This window comes from Macrotis lagotis, chromosome 4 (genome assembly GCF_037893015.1).
Source record: "Macrotis lagotis isolate mMagLag1 chromosome 4, bilby.v1.9.chrom.fasta, whole genome shotgun sequence".
Lineage (NCBI taxonomy): Eukaryota > Metazoa > Chordata > Mammalia > Peramelemorphia > Peramelidae > Macrotis > Macrotis lagotis.
Genome location: NC_133661.1, coordinates 110,566,360 through 110,580,092, shown reverse-complemented (window position 1 = coordinate 110,580,092; position 13,733 = coordinate 110,566,360). Strand labels below are relative to the sequence as shown.

Genomic DNA, 13,733 nt, shown 5'->3' with positions numbered 1-13,733 from the left:
ATCACAATTTTTATTTAAACAGAGAATTTTCAAGGCTGTGAGAAAAGTCATCTTAGACAGCCTCTATTAAGTTGACTTTTATAGCTACTTTTCAAGTTGATAAAGATTTGAATTTTATCAGAATGTTCATAGTTTCAAATTTGCAATTCATAATGACCAAAATAGTTAATTTCAAAAATGATTAGTTTAGATGTTCAGCTTTTCTCAAGGTTCTAAAATGGCATTTGCAAAACAAAAAAATCATCTTAAAAAAGTAAATATGTGTGATGGGGTATCTGTCAATTAGGGAATGGATGAACAAATTATAGTATATGAATGTGATGGAATACCATTGTGATGTAAGAAATAATGGAGGGCATGGTTTCAAAAAAATCTCAGAAGATTTGTATAAACTAATGCATAGTGAATTGTGAACATGGAAAAATGTATACCGATAATAATTATTATATTATTATAAAGACAAAACTTTGAAAGACTTTGGAATTTGGATTAGCATAAGAACAACAGCAATTCCAGAGGATTCAGGATGAAACATGCTATATCTGGTTTTCTGTTGTTGTTGTGGTTGTTGTTGTTGTTGCTGTTGCTGTTGCTGTATTTTTTTGGTTTAGGGGGAGTTTTTTGGGACATGGCAAATGTGGGAATTTGTTTTGAATCTACATGATTATACAGAGTTTTTTCTTTCTGTCTCATTGGGGGATGAGGAGAGAGCGATATGGGAAAGAATCTGCAGACAAAAAAATTGAATTTTAAGAAGAGTCTAAATGCTTACATTTAGTTCAACAGACATTTATTAAGCACCTAATGTGTACAAGGTATTGTTCAAAACCTTAGAGACAAACACAAAAATGAAAGTGTATCTAACTTCAAGGAACTTACATTCTACTATAAGGTTCCAACATGTAGGCAAGAAAATATAACAATTTGATGAAAACTGGAGAAATTAGAAAAAATTTAAGATAATAAGGTAGGCTGGAGTTAGATTGTGTAGGTTCTTAAATGCCAGGCTGAGAAGTTTGTATTTTATACTAGTAGCTATAGAAGTTTGAGCAAAGGTGTGACATAATCAGAATTATGAAAGATTATTTTGGAAAGTGTACAGAGACAGGTGGAAAAGACTAGAAAAGTGACTTAATTATCTAAGAAAGAAGTGATGGGGGAGTGCAGCTAGGTGGCAGCTAGGTGGTGCAGTGGACAGAGCACTGGCCCAGGAGTCAGGAGGAGCTGAGTTCAAATTCAATTTCAGACGCTTAATAATTACCTAGCTGTGTGACCTTGGGCAAGTTATTTAACCTCATTGCCTTGTAAAAACTTAAAAAAAAGTGATAGGAGGTATGTACCATAGTGATAGTCATATGAGTAAAGAATGATTCTATCTTAATAAATATATCATGATGGGGAAAAGATAGGGAAGTACAGTCAGGCCAGGGGGTTGACCTAGGAAATAACTAAAGGATGGAAGGAATGAAGATCAAGAAAATGATGAATTAAAATGGAGTCACAAGGATAGGAAAAGATGGAATGATAAAAGATTGCTATCAGATGAGTGAACTTTGGAGTTCAAGAGTCCAAAATTCTAGATGTCTAGGTAGAATTGGAGATGATGGAAACCTATGCTTTTGTTAACATTTTATCCCAAGAGTAGATAAAGCAACTGGGCCTGGAGACAGTTACTAGCTGTGTGAAAGTACAGTAGGAATAGGTAGAAAAGAGAAATTCCATTCAAAATAACTATAAAATGTATGAAATATCAGAGTTTTCATCTAGAACTATATACCACATTTTTAAAATTTTTTTTATTTTTATATATATTTTATACCACATATTTACAGAAATATCAAACTAATTGGATAGTTACTGCTCATAGTTAGATCATATTAATATAAACAAAATGATGATGCTACCTAAATGAACAGAATTAGTTCCATACCAATCAATCTATCAAAGAGTTACTTTATAGAATTAGACAAAATAAAAATTCTTCTGGAGGCTCAAAATTTGGACAATATCATGGGAAATCATGTGAAAAAAATTTGGAGGGAAGGGACCCTATGAGCACCATATCTTATTCTATAGAGATATAGATTTAGAGCTAACAGGGACTTCAAAGGTCATTTAATATGGTCCAATTTTATTTTAAGGATGAGACAACTGGAACTCAAGGAAGTTATGATGTGCCCAAGATTGTACAGGTAATTTAGTAATCTAAGTGTTCTTAGATTGAATTCAGAACCTCTGACACTAAAGTCAAAAAGCATTTTCCACAGGAGGATGAATATATTAGAAGTAAATGTAATGTAAAGACAAAAGACATTAATGAAAATAAAGTTTAAAAAAAGGTCTATTAAAAGGGAGGTGTCTTCTAAAAACATGTAACTCTTTGGAAGGATAATCTAGCATATTTCCAAATTATTGAAAATACAGGGGTGGCTAGGTGGAGCAATGGATGGAATGGCTAGGTGACGCAGTGGATAAAGTACGGGCCTTGGAGTTACGAGTACCTGGGTTCAAATCTGGTCTCAGACACTTAATAATTACCTAGCTGTGTGGCCTTGGGCAAGCCACTTAACACTATTTGCCTTGCAAAAACTGAAAAAAAAATACAATTAATTTTTCCAGTTAAATACTTGAAATGGCATTTGAATTAAAAGAAGAAATTGAATTTGTCTTAATGATGATAAGATTAAACATTTATTTTATAACAAATTTTCACATGAAATTTGTGAATTTGGTTAATATTTTTGGAAAACTGAGTAATCAATTCATAATGCTCAACCAGAATCTCTAATTTGGAAAAAAAATTTTAAACTATATTTGCAAAAAGTTTGAACTATTGATAATTTTATGAAATAATATTTTGGCATATTTAACAATTTTTCAAACACCTGCCCCACAAAAATAATTAGTCCTATTTATTAATTAACTGAGCAATCCAAGAACCAATTCTCACTTTATTTTAAAGACCTAAATATTTATAAATATAAATGGATAAGAAAGTCATTTACAAGAATAAAAATATAATGCCTATGAATTTTCTCCATTTTTCTAGGGAGAGTTAAAAGACTGGTTTTATTATAGTATGCTGAAAAGAAATATTTGAACCTGAACATTTTGTGTTTCGGCTCAAGTGAAATGAATCCTCTATTCTATCAAGTGATACAGATTTTTTTAAACCCATTTTTTCAGTGAAAGAGAATAATGAATAGCAAGATCATAAATAGCACCTTATTTTAAGAAATTTTGCATCCCCAAACAATTATCACATTAATAATATTGTGGTTATTATTTTTATGTAATAAAAATGAAAACTGACAAAGATTGAATATATAAATGTGTATATGTTGTGCTTTTATTGCATGCTTAAGATTTATAGTCTTATATAAATTATGATTTTATATGATTAAAAATATAATTTTAAATGAATAAAAATAAGCTCAGAAAATTAAGTTTAAAAAAATCATTGACAAAGACAGTTATCGTGAAATGCTGAAAAGAAATATGATTTTATTCCATATTTTAATGTCACTTACTTTGCCTTGAAATGATAGTTCTTCTCACTTTTTTCAACATTCCATATAGTTAAAGCACTTGCACCAGACAAACACAATTGGTGCCAGTTCATAGGGTTAAAAGTCATCTGGCTTACTTCCACACCTGGTTGTAATTTGCTGCACAAAATAACCTTTTTTTCCCAGTTCCTTATAAGACAGAAAATTCCTTTGTAAAACATAATTACACAAGAATTTAATTTTATAGAAAATTTGCAAAAGCCAGTTCATTAAAACCTATCAATTTCCATTGTTAGTATCTGTAATTCTATGTTCTACAAATTGGCAACCTAAAAGCCCAAAGACTGGTAACAAAATGTTGCAGAAAGGAGATAATTTGCTAATATGTTTATATCTAAAAATGTTCACCTAAATACTGAATATTTATGTAAGATCGCCACTCCATTACAGGAAGATACTAATTGGTGTCAACTGACCTTTCATTTATTTATATTAGATCATCAGAATTTTAAGATGAATTTATTCATTAGTCATTCAACATATTATATTGGAACTAACTTTGTACAAGACTAATGCAGTTCATACAAGTATGAATACTTCAAGTTTCCTCCCATACTAAATCTTATTAAGGTTTGCTCTTCAGTAATGAATTATGCTAGCTAATATTTATTTTGGGGACCCTTCTATTTTAGAAGGCAAAAAAAAATTTCTGCTGATTTTAAACACCACAGCATCTTTTTTTTTCTTTTATATTGTGTCTTAATCTCTTCAAATAGACTGTCTTTTGGAATTAGAATCTTTCTTACACGTTTTTTGTTATTCCCAAAGTTTAGCACAATAAGATCTATTTAGTAGGACTTAGTGTTTGCTTATGATAATAATGCTATCCCTACTAAAAGGAAAATGTAACTTTAATATTCAACTGATGTTTAATGATACTTCCAATGTCTCCTACGTCCCTTTAATGGCAATGTACAATAAAAAAAAAGTTTAAAACCTCATCTAAAAAGTCCAATCTTTAGCTGTGTGTCCTTGGGCAAGCCACTTAACCCCATTGCCTAGCAAAAACTTAAAAAAAAAAGTCAAATCTTTAAGTACTTAGTTGGCTTTCTAAACTTAGATTAAAATTTTTCATTCTTAAAGTAATACTGAAAATATTTTAACAATGAGCTTAAGTTGAATTTTCTTCTAGTGAATGATAAACTTTAGGAATATATTTAATAGAAAATATAAAACAAAAAATGTACAAATGTTGAAACTTACCAAAGTGTCAGTTCATACTCTGGAACTGCAGAGTAACTAGCCAGATATGTGCCACAATAACTAAATTCAAGTAAAGTATAGTCCAGCTGAGCATGTCCTAATGCAGAAAAATTATATCTATTTTAGTTTTTAGTCTTCAAATTAACCACTCATAAAAAAGTTCATTTCCTTTTTCTAATTGCTTTGACATAAATCATTTATATCTCTTTTTCTAATGTATTCCTTAAGTTTTTCATTTAATCAAAGGGGTTAAAAAGTTATAAACACTAAAACATACAGAAAAAATGAATCATACTCTCAGTGCACAATACATCATATATTTCCAATTTCAGAACTTTTAACTAGTCTGAAAAACACAAATATTATTTAAATTTTTTCTATTCATCTTAAATGTAGATTTGTTTTATTTTTAAAAAAATTTAGCTTACCTCCTGTGATACCTTTACATCAAAGACATATAATCACAAATCCCCTCAAGCCATATTTAACCCTGTTTAATTTTCTAACACACGTACTCAAGAGGAAGTGTCACATAATAAGTGCATTGGGATTTGGAGAATGCAAACCCTTGGTTTCATTCCTACAACTGACACTAGTGAACATGAACTGAGCACTTAATCTGAGTTTCAGAAGAGTTTCTTCATCTGAAAAGTGAGAGGTTGGACCAAGAGGCATTGATGGTCCCTATTCAGATATATGTAAAGCACTTAACACAGTGCCTGGCACATTCTAGACCCCAAATAAATATTTATTCCTTTTCCCTTTCTTCTTCTCTTCCTGCTCTTAATCTATGAAATTCATCTGTGCTTCAAAAGTATTAGCAGATATAATCTAAAAGATGGAGATGTTATCTTTCTTAAAGTCTCTATGTGCCTATTTCTTTCTCTGTTTTGGGATCATTATTTCTTCTTTTGTGCTTCACTGTATTTCTGACTCTGGACTTCATGCCCATCATTCTTTCATTTTATATATGTATCTGTATCTGCCTCTCTCTCCTTCTCCTCCTATTTATTATACAGGGCTATCTGTATAATACATATAGATATATAGATATAGATATATAAATATAATATGTATTGTGTAGGTGGTGGCTTTGCCATTTGTTTCTCCAGCTCATTTTACAGAGGAGACAACTGAGATAAATAGGGTTAAGTGATTAATGTGAGCCTAGATTTGAACTCTTCTTGACTCTAAGCCCAGTGCTCTATCCACTGTGCCACCTAGTTGCCCCACAGAATAGTTTATGAACAAATAAAGTTATATTGTAAAAGTTTTAAATTAATTTTTATTCTAAATTATGTAAAATTCAATTGACTTTTTCTGAAATTAATGACCATTTGTGACAGCAAGGTACTGTAACAGGTATGGGGCCAAGAAAGTAGCAGTTTCAGTCAATTAACCCAAGAAGTATAGTATCTGTCTTCCAAGTTGAGGCTGCCTATAGCCAGCACACAGAAGGTAGAAAACTAGCTTTCATTTTTGGAAACTAGCTTTTATTATGCATAACTTTATAATGTTTAGAGAAAATCCATAGAAATCTGCTCTGGTGCATGGGGTGATTTCAGAATTTGTTTTGCTTGTCTGTTCAGTTTTCTTACAAAAGTTGGTGTTTTTTTTTTCTTTTTGTCCTAGGGGGGGCGGGGGAGGAGTGCCAAAAATGTTTGTAAATTGAAAAAATAAAATATAATTATAATATATAAAATATAAAAAATCATACTCAAAAATCAAATGATTGAATTAGTATTCAAGATATTTTCTTCACTCCTGTCAGCCAGGAGTTTAATCCTATTCCATTTCAGATCTGGGCCATTTCCCCCTTGCCTTAAACAACCTGGTGTTCATGCATTCCTAGGGGTTCATCATTATTTAAAACAGGTTATGGGGCAGTTAGGTGGCACAATAAAGGGGCAGCTAGGTGGCACAGTGAAGAGAGCACAGACCCTGGAGTCAGGAGGACCTGAGTTCAAATTTGCCTATGTGACCTTGGGTAAATCACTTAACCCCACTGCCTTGCAAAACCCTACAAAAACAAAACAAACAAAAAAGGTAATCAACTTAATCCCCTGTGACTCAGAACTCCTAAACTAAAAAGGTCTAATCCTACTGTCTGAGTGCCTGGGAATTAGACACCAAATTTGTAAAGCTTTACTTTTTATCAGTAATTTTGAAAGTGCAGCTTATTAGTCGCAATTATTCAACCTAAATTATATCTTAACATAGAAACTTTTCCACTCTGAAGAAAAATTCCAATTCAAATTAAGATTCTGATCAACTCTACAACCCACTAATTCTTACTGCCTTCATCAACTCTCTAACTACATATATATACGTATATATATATATATATATATATACGTATATATATATGTGTGTGTGTATGTATGTGTGCATATATATAACAAATGTATATTCACTTAAACTTTCCTATTCAGAACTAAAAGTATGTGTACTATGTTTTTAAAATAAATTATTCTAATTATAGAATGAGGAGGAAATACCTTGTAATTTTGACCTTCTGTTCAAATCAGGAAAGTTGTATAAGTAAATAGTTGGGTTAAGCTTCCGATTTGAAAAAGCCACCACTTGAAAAGGAATGTTTGTTGCCATAGCACCCACATTTCCATAAAAACACTGTAGAACTGATCTTTTTCCATTTTCAATGTTAATGAAAATTAAGTAATTCCCACAAGTGTAGCAAATTGTGTTCTTGTTGATAAAATCAATATTCTGCTTAGGGAATCCTTGCACCCATCTTTAGGAAAGGATATATAGCCATCAATAATTATACATTTTTAAAAAGAAAACAAAAGTTCATCAAAATTTCTAATAAACTATGCCATTTCCTCCATCCCTCTTTCTTTCCTCACTATTTTTCACATAAAAAGACCTCCCCAAAGTCTGCCAGTCCAAGTTGTACTATGAACCTCTAAAACCTAATCAGATTAAAATCTTCCATGATAAGCATTCATCAACTTGCTTTCAAAACAGACTTCCTATCACTAAAGTAATCCTAAAATGGAAACTCTGAGGATCAAGAATGCTTGAAGAATGAAAAGAAAGGGGGAAAAGTTAAGTGGAGCAAAGAGGGTTTGATTCTAATCAAAAGTATAGTACAACTGGTCTCTTTTACTCTGTGTTCTAATATAGTTGTCTTTCTTAATAATTTTCAATAAAACAACATGGGATATGTTGAATCTGTTAGACAAAGTGAAATGATTGCTTCTTTAAAGAAAGTAGGAAGAATGAGATTTCTAGTTCCTATGTTAAAGGAAAATCTTAACACTAATTTAGAGAAGAAAAACAAATAAGGGGTCTAAGACCCTGAGTTCTGAAACCTATGAACTTTTGCCTAAATTCTACTCCTAAATTTCTGCCTGGTCATCTATTGGACCATGCAACGGGGGAACCTCCTCAAGGACCTGCATTCAATGATAGCACGCCACACTATCTCAAGACAACCAGCAATCCCCTACTGAACCATATATAAGGTCTCTCCTCGCTATATTCCGGCTTCCCTGTCCTAGGACGGAACCCTAGCTGGAGCTAGTTTAATAAACCCTTGCTATTGCATCTCCATCATGTGGAGTGCCTCTGTTCTGTAATCGGACAATCTCGGATGAGAAAGAATTAGGGTTAATATTAAATAGCATCTACAAGAAAGGGACAAGGCTTTAAGATGAAGAGGGGAGCCACTGCATTTAAGTGTCAGCATTATGAATGGGGAAGTGAATAGGCAAATGGAAGAGCCTAACTCGATCAAAGAAATTCGGAAATGGAGGAACTGGAGTTGGATGCACTGAATGGCACACGGAATAAGTAGCAACGTGGATAGAAGTGATTTTTAAATGCCATCTTGCTTCCTATGAAGCAATGAGAGCTCATCATGGCCATTCCTTTCATTTGGCCCGCGGGAAGAGCCACGGTCAGCAGATGGGGCTGCCAGGAAGGGAACGGGGGCTTGGTGTGGGCCTGGGGGCAGCAAGGGGGGGGGGGGGGGCGGAGAACAGCGGAATAAGGACAAGAATGGGGCAGGGGAATCGCCGGGGGCAAAGGGAAGGGAAACCAAGGCCGCGGGAGGGGGGCCGGGCGGGTCACCTCAGGGTCAGGGCCGTGGCGGACATGACCTCCGATCCCTCAGGCCCTGACGCTCGCCCAGATCAGAGGGGCTCGGGGAAGCCACACGGATGTGGATCTGGACCGACAGAAAAGAAGAAAAGAAAACACTGCGAGGAAGAACGGAACCCGTCTACCAAAAGCACGCCATCCACCGGCTTCCCTACCAACCGCTTACACGCGTGTCCGCAGAGACAGCAACCTCGATGCCTATTGGTCCTCCCGGCCCAGAGGCTTTAGAAAACCAAGGTGATTGGTGGAAATAGCTCGAAGACTCGGCCAATCCCAAGGCGAGAGCCCGTTATAGGAGATGGTGCCAGTGGGGAGGAGGAGAGAAAGGCAAAAGGGGCAGAAAGGCCGGGGTGCCTACGAGTAGACTCCTTTTTTCTTTTGTTTTTTTAGTTTTTGCAAGGCAATGGGGTTCAGTGGCTTGCCCAAGGCCACACAGCTCGGTAATTATTAAGTGTCTGAGGCCAGATTTGAACCCAGGTCCTCCTGACTCCAGGGCCGGTGCTCTATCCACTGCACCACCTAGCCGCCCCCAGAAGATCTAATTTGAAATCCTGCTTCTAATACTAACAAATACTTGTGTGATTTGGGGCACATTTCTATGAGGCAACTGAACTAGATGACCTCCCAAATCCCTTCCAGATATAAATGTAGACGGTCCTTACCTTCAAAGAGCTCACAATGTAATGGGAGAGCCGAGGAGATGATGCCAGGGAGTATGTGGGGGGTGGGGATGGCAGTGGTGGAGAAGTAAAGAGGTCATTGCAGAAGGGGGGAAATCTCAGCATCCTTTTCCTATAGTATAGTAAACACCATGATAAATACAGAGAAGTATCCGAAGTCATATGAATTAGTGGAAAGTGAAGTAAAACAGAACCAGAACCCAGGGAGCTCCAGAAGGCAGAAAGGGAGTTTGCGGTGTCTGGGTTCTTTTACAGTGTTTCAGCTCACCCCCATGATAGTATTCAGTTGTAGGGGGAAAATAGAACCTCTACATTCCAGTTATATTAATCACTAACAGACTAACTTTTACACTGAAATAGTTACTTCAGGAGGTATAATAACAAATATACAATTTATTCCCCCCCAATACACAGGAGAAATTACCTCCCCCTTCTTTGTACCACCACAACCCCTGAGAGTGGGGAGGAGGATTAGGTTCATAGTTTAACCCAGTTCCTATAGAACGCAGTCCCAGGTCCAAGCCTTGAGTCCCAGGCAACCCTGATTTCTCAAGGTTTTTATAATGGGCTGGCTGTTTGGAGCTGAATAAGAAATAGAATGGTGAATCAATGGAATAGATTAGGTACAAAAGAAAGTAGTAAATGATTATCATAATTTGCTGTTTGATAAAACCCAAAGGTTCCAGCTTCTGGGATCAGAAATTTTTGTCACTATTTGATAAAAACTACTTGGAAAACTGAAAAATAGTACGACAGAAACTAGGCATCACACCCTTTACTAAGATAAAGTTAAAATGGCTATAAGATTTAGACAGAGAAGATGACACCATAAGCCAATTAGGAGAGCAAGGCATGGTTTACCTGTCAGATCTATGGAGATGGGAAGAATTTATGACCAAATAAGAGATAGAGAACATTATAAAATGCAAAATTGATCATTTTGATTAGATTAAATTGAAAAGGTTTACACAGAAGCAGCTGCATGGCTCAGTGGATAGACCACCAATCCTGGAGTCAGGAGAACCTGAATTCAAATCCCGCCTCGGTCACCTAATAATTACCTAGCTGTGTGATCTTGGGTAAATCCTTTAATCCCACTGCCTTGCAATAAAAGAAAAAGAAAGAAAGAAAGAAAGAAAGAAAGAAAGAAAGAAAGAAAGAAAGAAAGAAAGAAAGAAAGAAAGAAAATGGTTTACACAAACAAAATCAATGCAAACAAGATTAGAAGGAAAGCAGAAAGCTGGAAAACAATTTTTATAGCCAGTGTTCCTAATAAAGAGCTTATTCATTATATAGATATAACTATATATATATGTATATATATATATAGAGAGAGTTTTATACATATATGTATATATATGTATATATATATATATATATATATATATATATATATATATGCCTGAGTCAAATTTATAAGAACATAAATTATTCTCCAATTGATAAATGGTCAAAGGATATGAACAGGGAGTTTTAGGATGAAGAAATTAACCTATAGTCATATGAAAAAATGATCTAAATCAATATTGATTAGAGTAATACAAATTAAAACAACTCTGAGGTACCACCTCATACCCCTCAATATTGGCTAATATGACAGAAAAGGAAAATGATCAGTGTTAAAGGGAATGTGGAAAAACTGAGACACTAATGCCTTGTTGGTGGAGCTGTGAACTGATTCAACTATCCAAGAGAGCAATTTGGAATTATGCCCCAAATTATGCATGAGACTGTGCAAACTTTTTGATTCAGCAATACCATCCCAAAGACATCATTAAAAGAAGAGAAAAATACCCACATGAATGGAAAATATTTATGCTCTTTTTGTGGTGACAAAGAATTAGAAATTGAGGGTACTGCATCATTGACAGGAATGGCTGAACAAGTTGTGATACATAAATTTGATGAAGTACGTACGATTGTTTTGGCAGAAATCCCAAACTGACAGATTTCAGAGAAACCTGTAACATTAACATGAAGAGATGCTGAGTGAAGTGAAAAGAACCAGGAGAACATTGTACACAGGAACCACAACACTGAGTGATCAACTCTGATAGACATACTTCCTTTTCACAATAGAGTGATCAAAGACAATTCCAAAAGACTTGTGATAGAAAATTCTATCCATGTCCTGGGAAAGAATTATGGAATCTGAATGCAGGTCAAAGGATACTGTTCTGACTTTTTTAAATTTATTTTTTTTGTTGTTGTTTTTTCCTTTCTCATGTTTTTCCCCCTTTTGTTCTGATTCTTCTTTTACAACATGACTGATATGGAAATGTGGTTACCAGGATTGTCCATGCATAACCTATGTCAGATCACTTGACAAGGGACATAGATGGAAAGGGAAGGGGAGGGAGGGTAAAAGGCCTTCTCTGGGCCAGGTACTTTTGCCTCTCTCACTTTGTGTCCCCCTGACACTGGGGACAAAGGAAGTTGGGAATAGAAGGAATGGAGAAGGACTAGAAGTCAACTGCTTGGCTCTTAGGCTGAAGGCTGGAAGGATCAGTGGGTATTTAGATGTGTCCAGGCAGAAAACAGCTCTAAACAAATTTTGAAAGAACACCAGACAGGAGGATGGAGCCAAGATGGCGACAAGCGAGCAATGTCTCTTAGAAGCTCTCTCATAGGGACAGCTAGGTGGCACAGTGGATAGAGCACTGGCCTTGGAGGCAGAAGCACCTCAGTTTAAATCTAACCTTAGTCAATAATTACCTAGCCATGTGGCCTTGGGCAAGCCACTTAACCCCATTGCCTTGAAAAATCTAAAAAAAATAAAAAGAAGCTCTCTCATAAAACTTCGAAATTAAGGACCCTAACTAAACTTTTGAGAGACAGAACCCACAGAGGGACATAATGAGGCAGTTCTCCTACTCAAGATAACCTGGAAAAGAGCAGAAAGGCTCTGCTCCCTGGGGTCAGAGGGGTGGCCAGCCAGAGAGAAAGAACTTCAGCCTCCGGGAGGCAGCCCCAGGGCGCTGGGAGGCCCAGCTCACAGCAGTGAGGGAGTCTCCTAACCTATGCCCGGGGAGCACCAGGCACAAAGTGGGGAACAGTGGGGGACCTCTGCCAGTGTGAGCACGTGAAGCCCAGCCCTCAGGACACACAGCAAGCAACATGGTCTTTCTGCAACCCAGATCCAGGAACAGAAGCAGGTGGAGCCCATAAGCAGGAGCCCCCAGGGCATGAGCCCATTGAACCTAGGGAGGGGAGTGAAGAGAGAGACTGCAGAGCTCTGTCCTCTGGGGCTCTGACCAAATTCAAATCCTGATCTCAGTCTAGGCCCCCCATAGCACAGCAGGGGCCCCCTCCACCTCAGCCCTGTGGCAGAGGGGGGCACTTATGGTCATTCACAGACCAGGAGAGAGGACAGAGCCTCACACACTGAGACCCTTTGGGAGTGTCCCAAAAGCTCAGGAAGCACCCTAAAACCAGTCTAAGGCTGGGAAAATGAGCAAGCAGAGAAAAAAAGAGGAACACCATTGAGAAATACATTATCTATGATCCCAAGAAGTATCAAAATACTCAGTCTGAAGATGAGGAAGCACAAGCTCCTGCATCTAAAGACTCCAAGAAAAACAGAAATTGGGCTCAGACTATGACAGACCTCAAAAAAGACTTTGAAAATCAAATGAGGGAGTTAGAAGAAAAACTGGGAAAAGAAAGGAGAGAGATGCAGGAAAAACATGAAAATGAAGTCAGCAGCCTAGTCAAGGAAATCCAAAAAAATGCTGAAGAAAATAGCATGCTAAAAACCAGCTTAGATCAAATGGATAAAACAGTTCAAAAAGTTATTGAGAAGAATGCTTTAAAAAGCAAAATTGCCAGATGGAAAAAGAGATAAGAAAACTATCTGAGGAGAAAAAATCTTTCAGAGAAAGAATGGAACTCAGGGAGATTGATGAGTTTACAAGAAACCAGGATTCATTACTTCAAAACCAAAAAAAATGAAAAATTAGAAGAAAATGTGAAACATCTCATTGAAAAAACAACTGATATGGAAAACAGACTTAGGAAAGATAATTTAAAAATTATTGGAATACCTGAAAGTCATAATCAGGAAAAGAGCCTTGACATCATTTTCACACAGGAAAATTGCCCTGATATTCTAGAAGCAGAAGGCAAAATAGAAATGGAGAGAATCCACAGATCCCCC

The 13,733-nt window shown here is 36.1% G+C and overlaps 1 protein-coding gene across 6 annotated transcripts in view; it reads right to left on the bottom strand.

The window, feature by feature from the left end:
- The window catches only part of LOC141521312 (cilia- and flagella-associated protein 43-like), a 234,056-nt gene extending 224,893 nt beyond the window's left edge, over positions 1-9,163 (bottom strand). For 5 of the 6 annotated variants that reach the window (XM_074233758.1, XM_074233761.1, XM_074233760.1 and 2 more), the window contains exons 1-4: positions 8,868-9,163; positions 7,271-7,524; positions 4,773-4,869; positions 3,531-3,698 (exon numbers count right to left, since the gene is read on the bottom strand). In XM_074233758.1, the coding sequence (XP_074089859.1) occupies positions 3,531-3,698; positions 4,773-4,869; positions 7,271-7,524; positions 8,868-8,893 (545 nt within the window). In that variant the 5' untranslated portion in view covers positions 8,894-9,163. The remainder of the gene's footprint in view (positions 1-3,530; positions 3,699-4,772; positions 4,870-7,270; positions 7,525-8,867) is intronic. The other variant, XM_074233762.1, reaches the window with a different exon arrangement.
- Between the last annotated feature and the right edge of the window lie 4,570 nt (positions 9,164-13,733).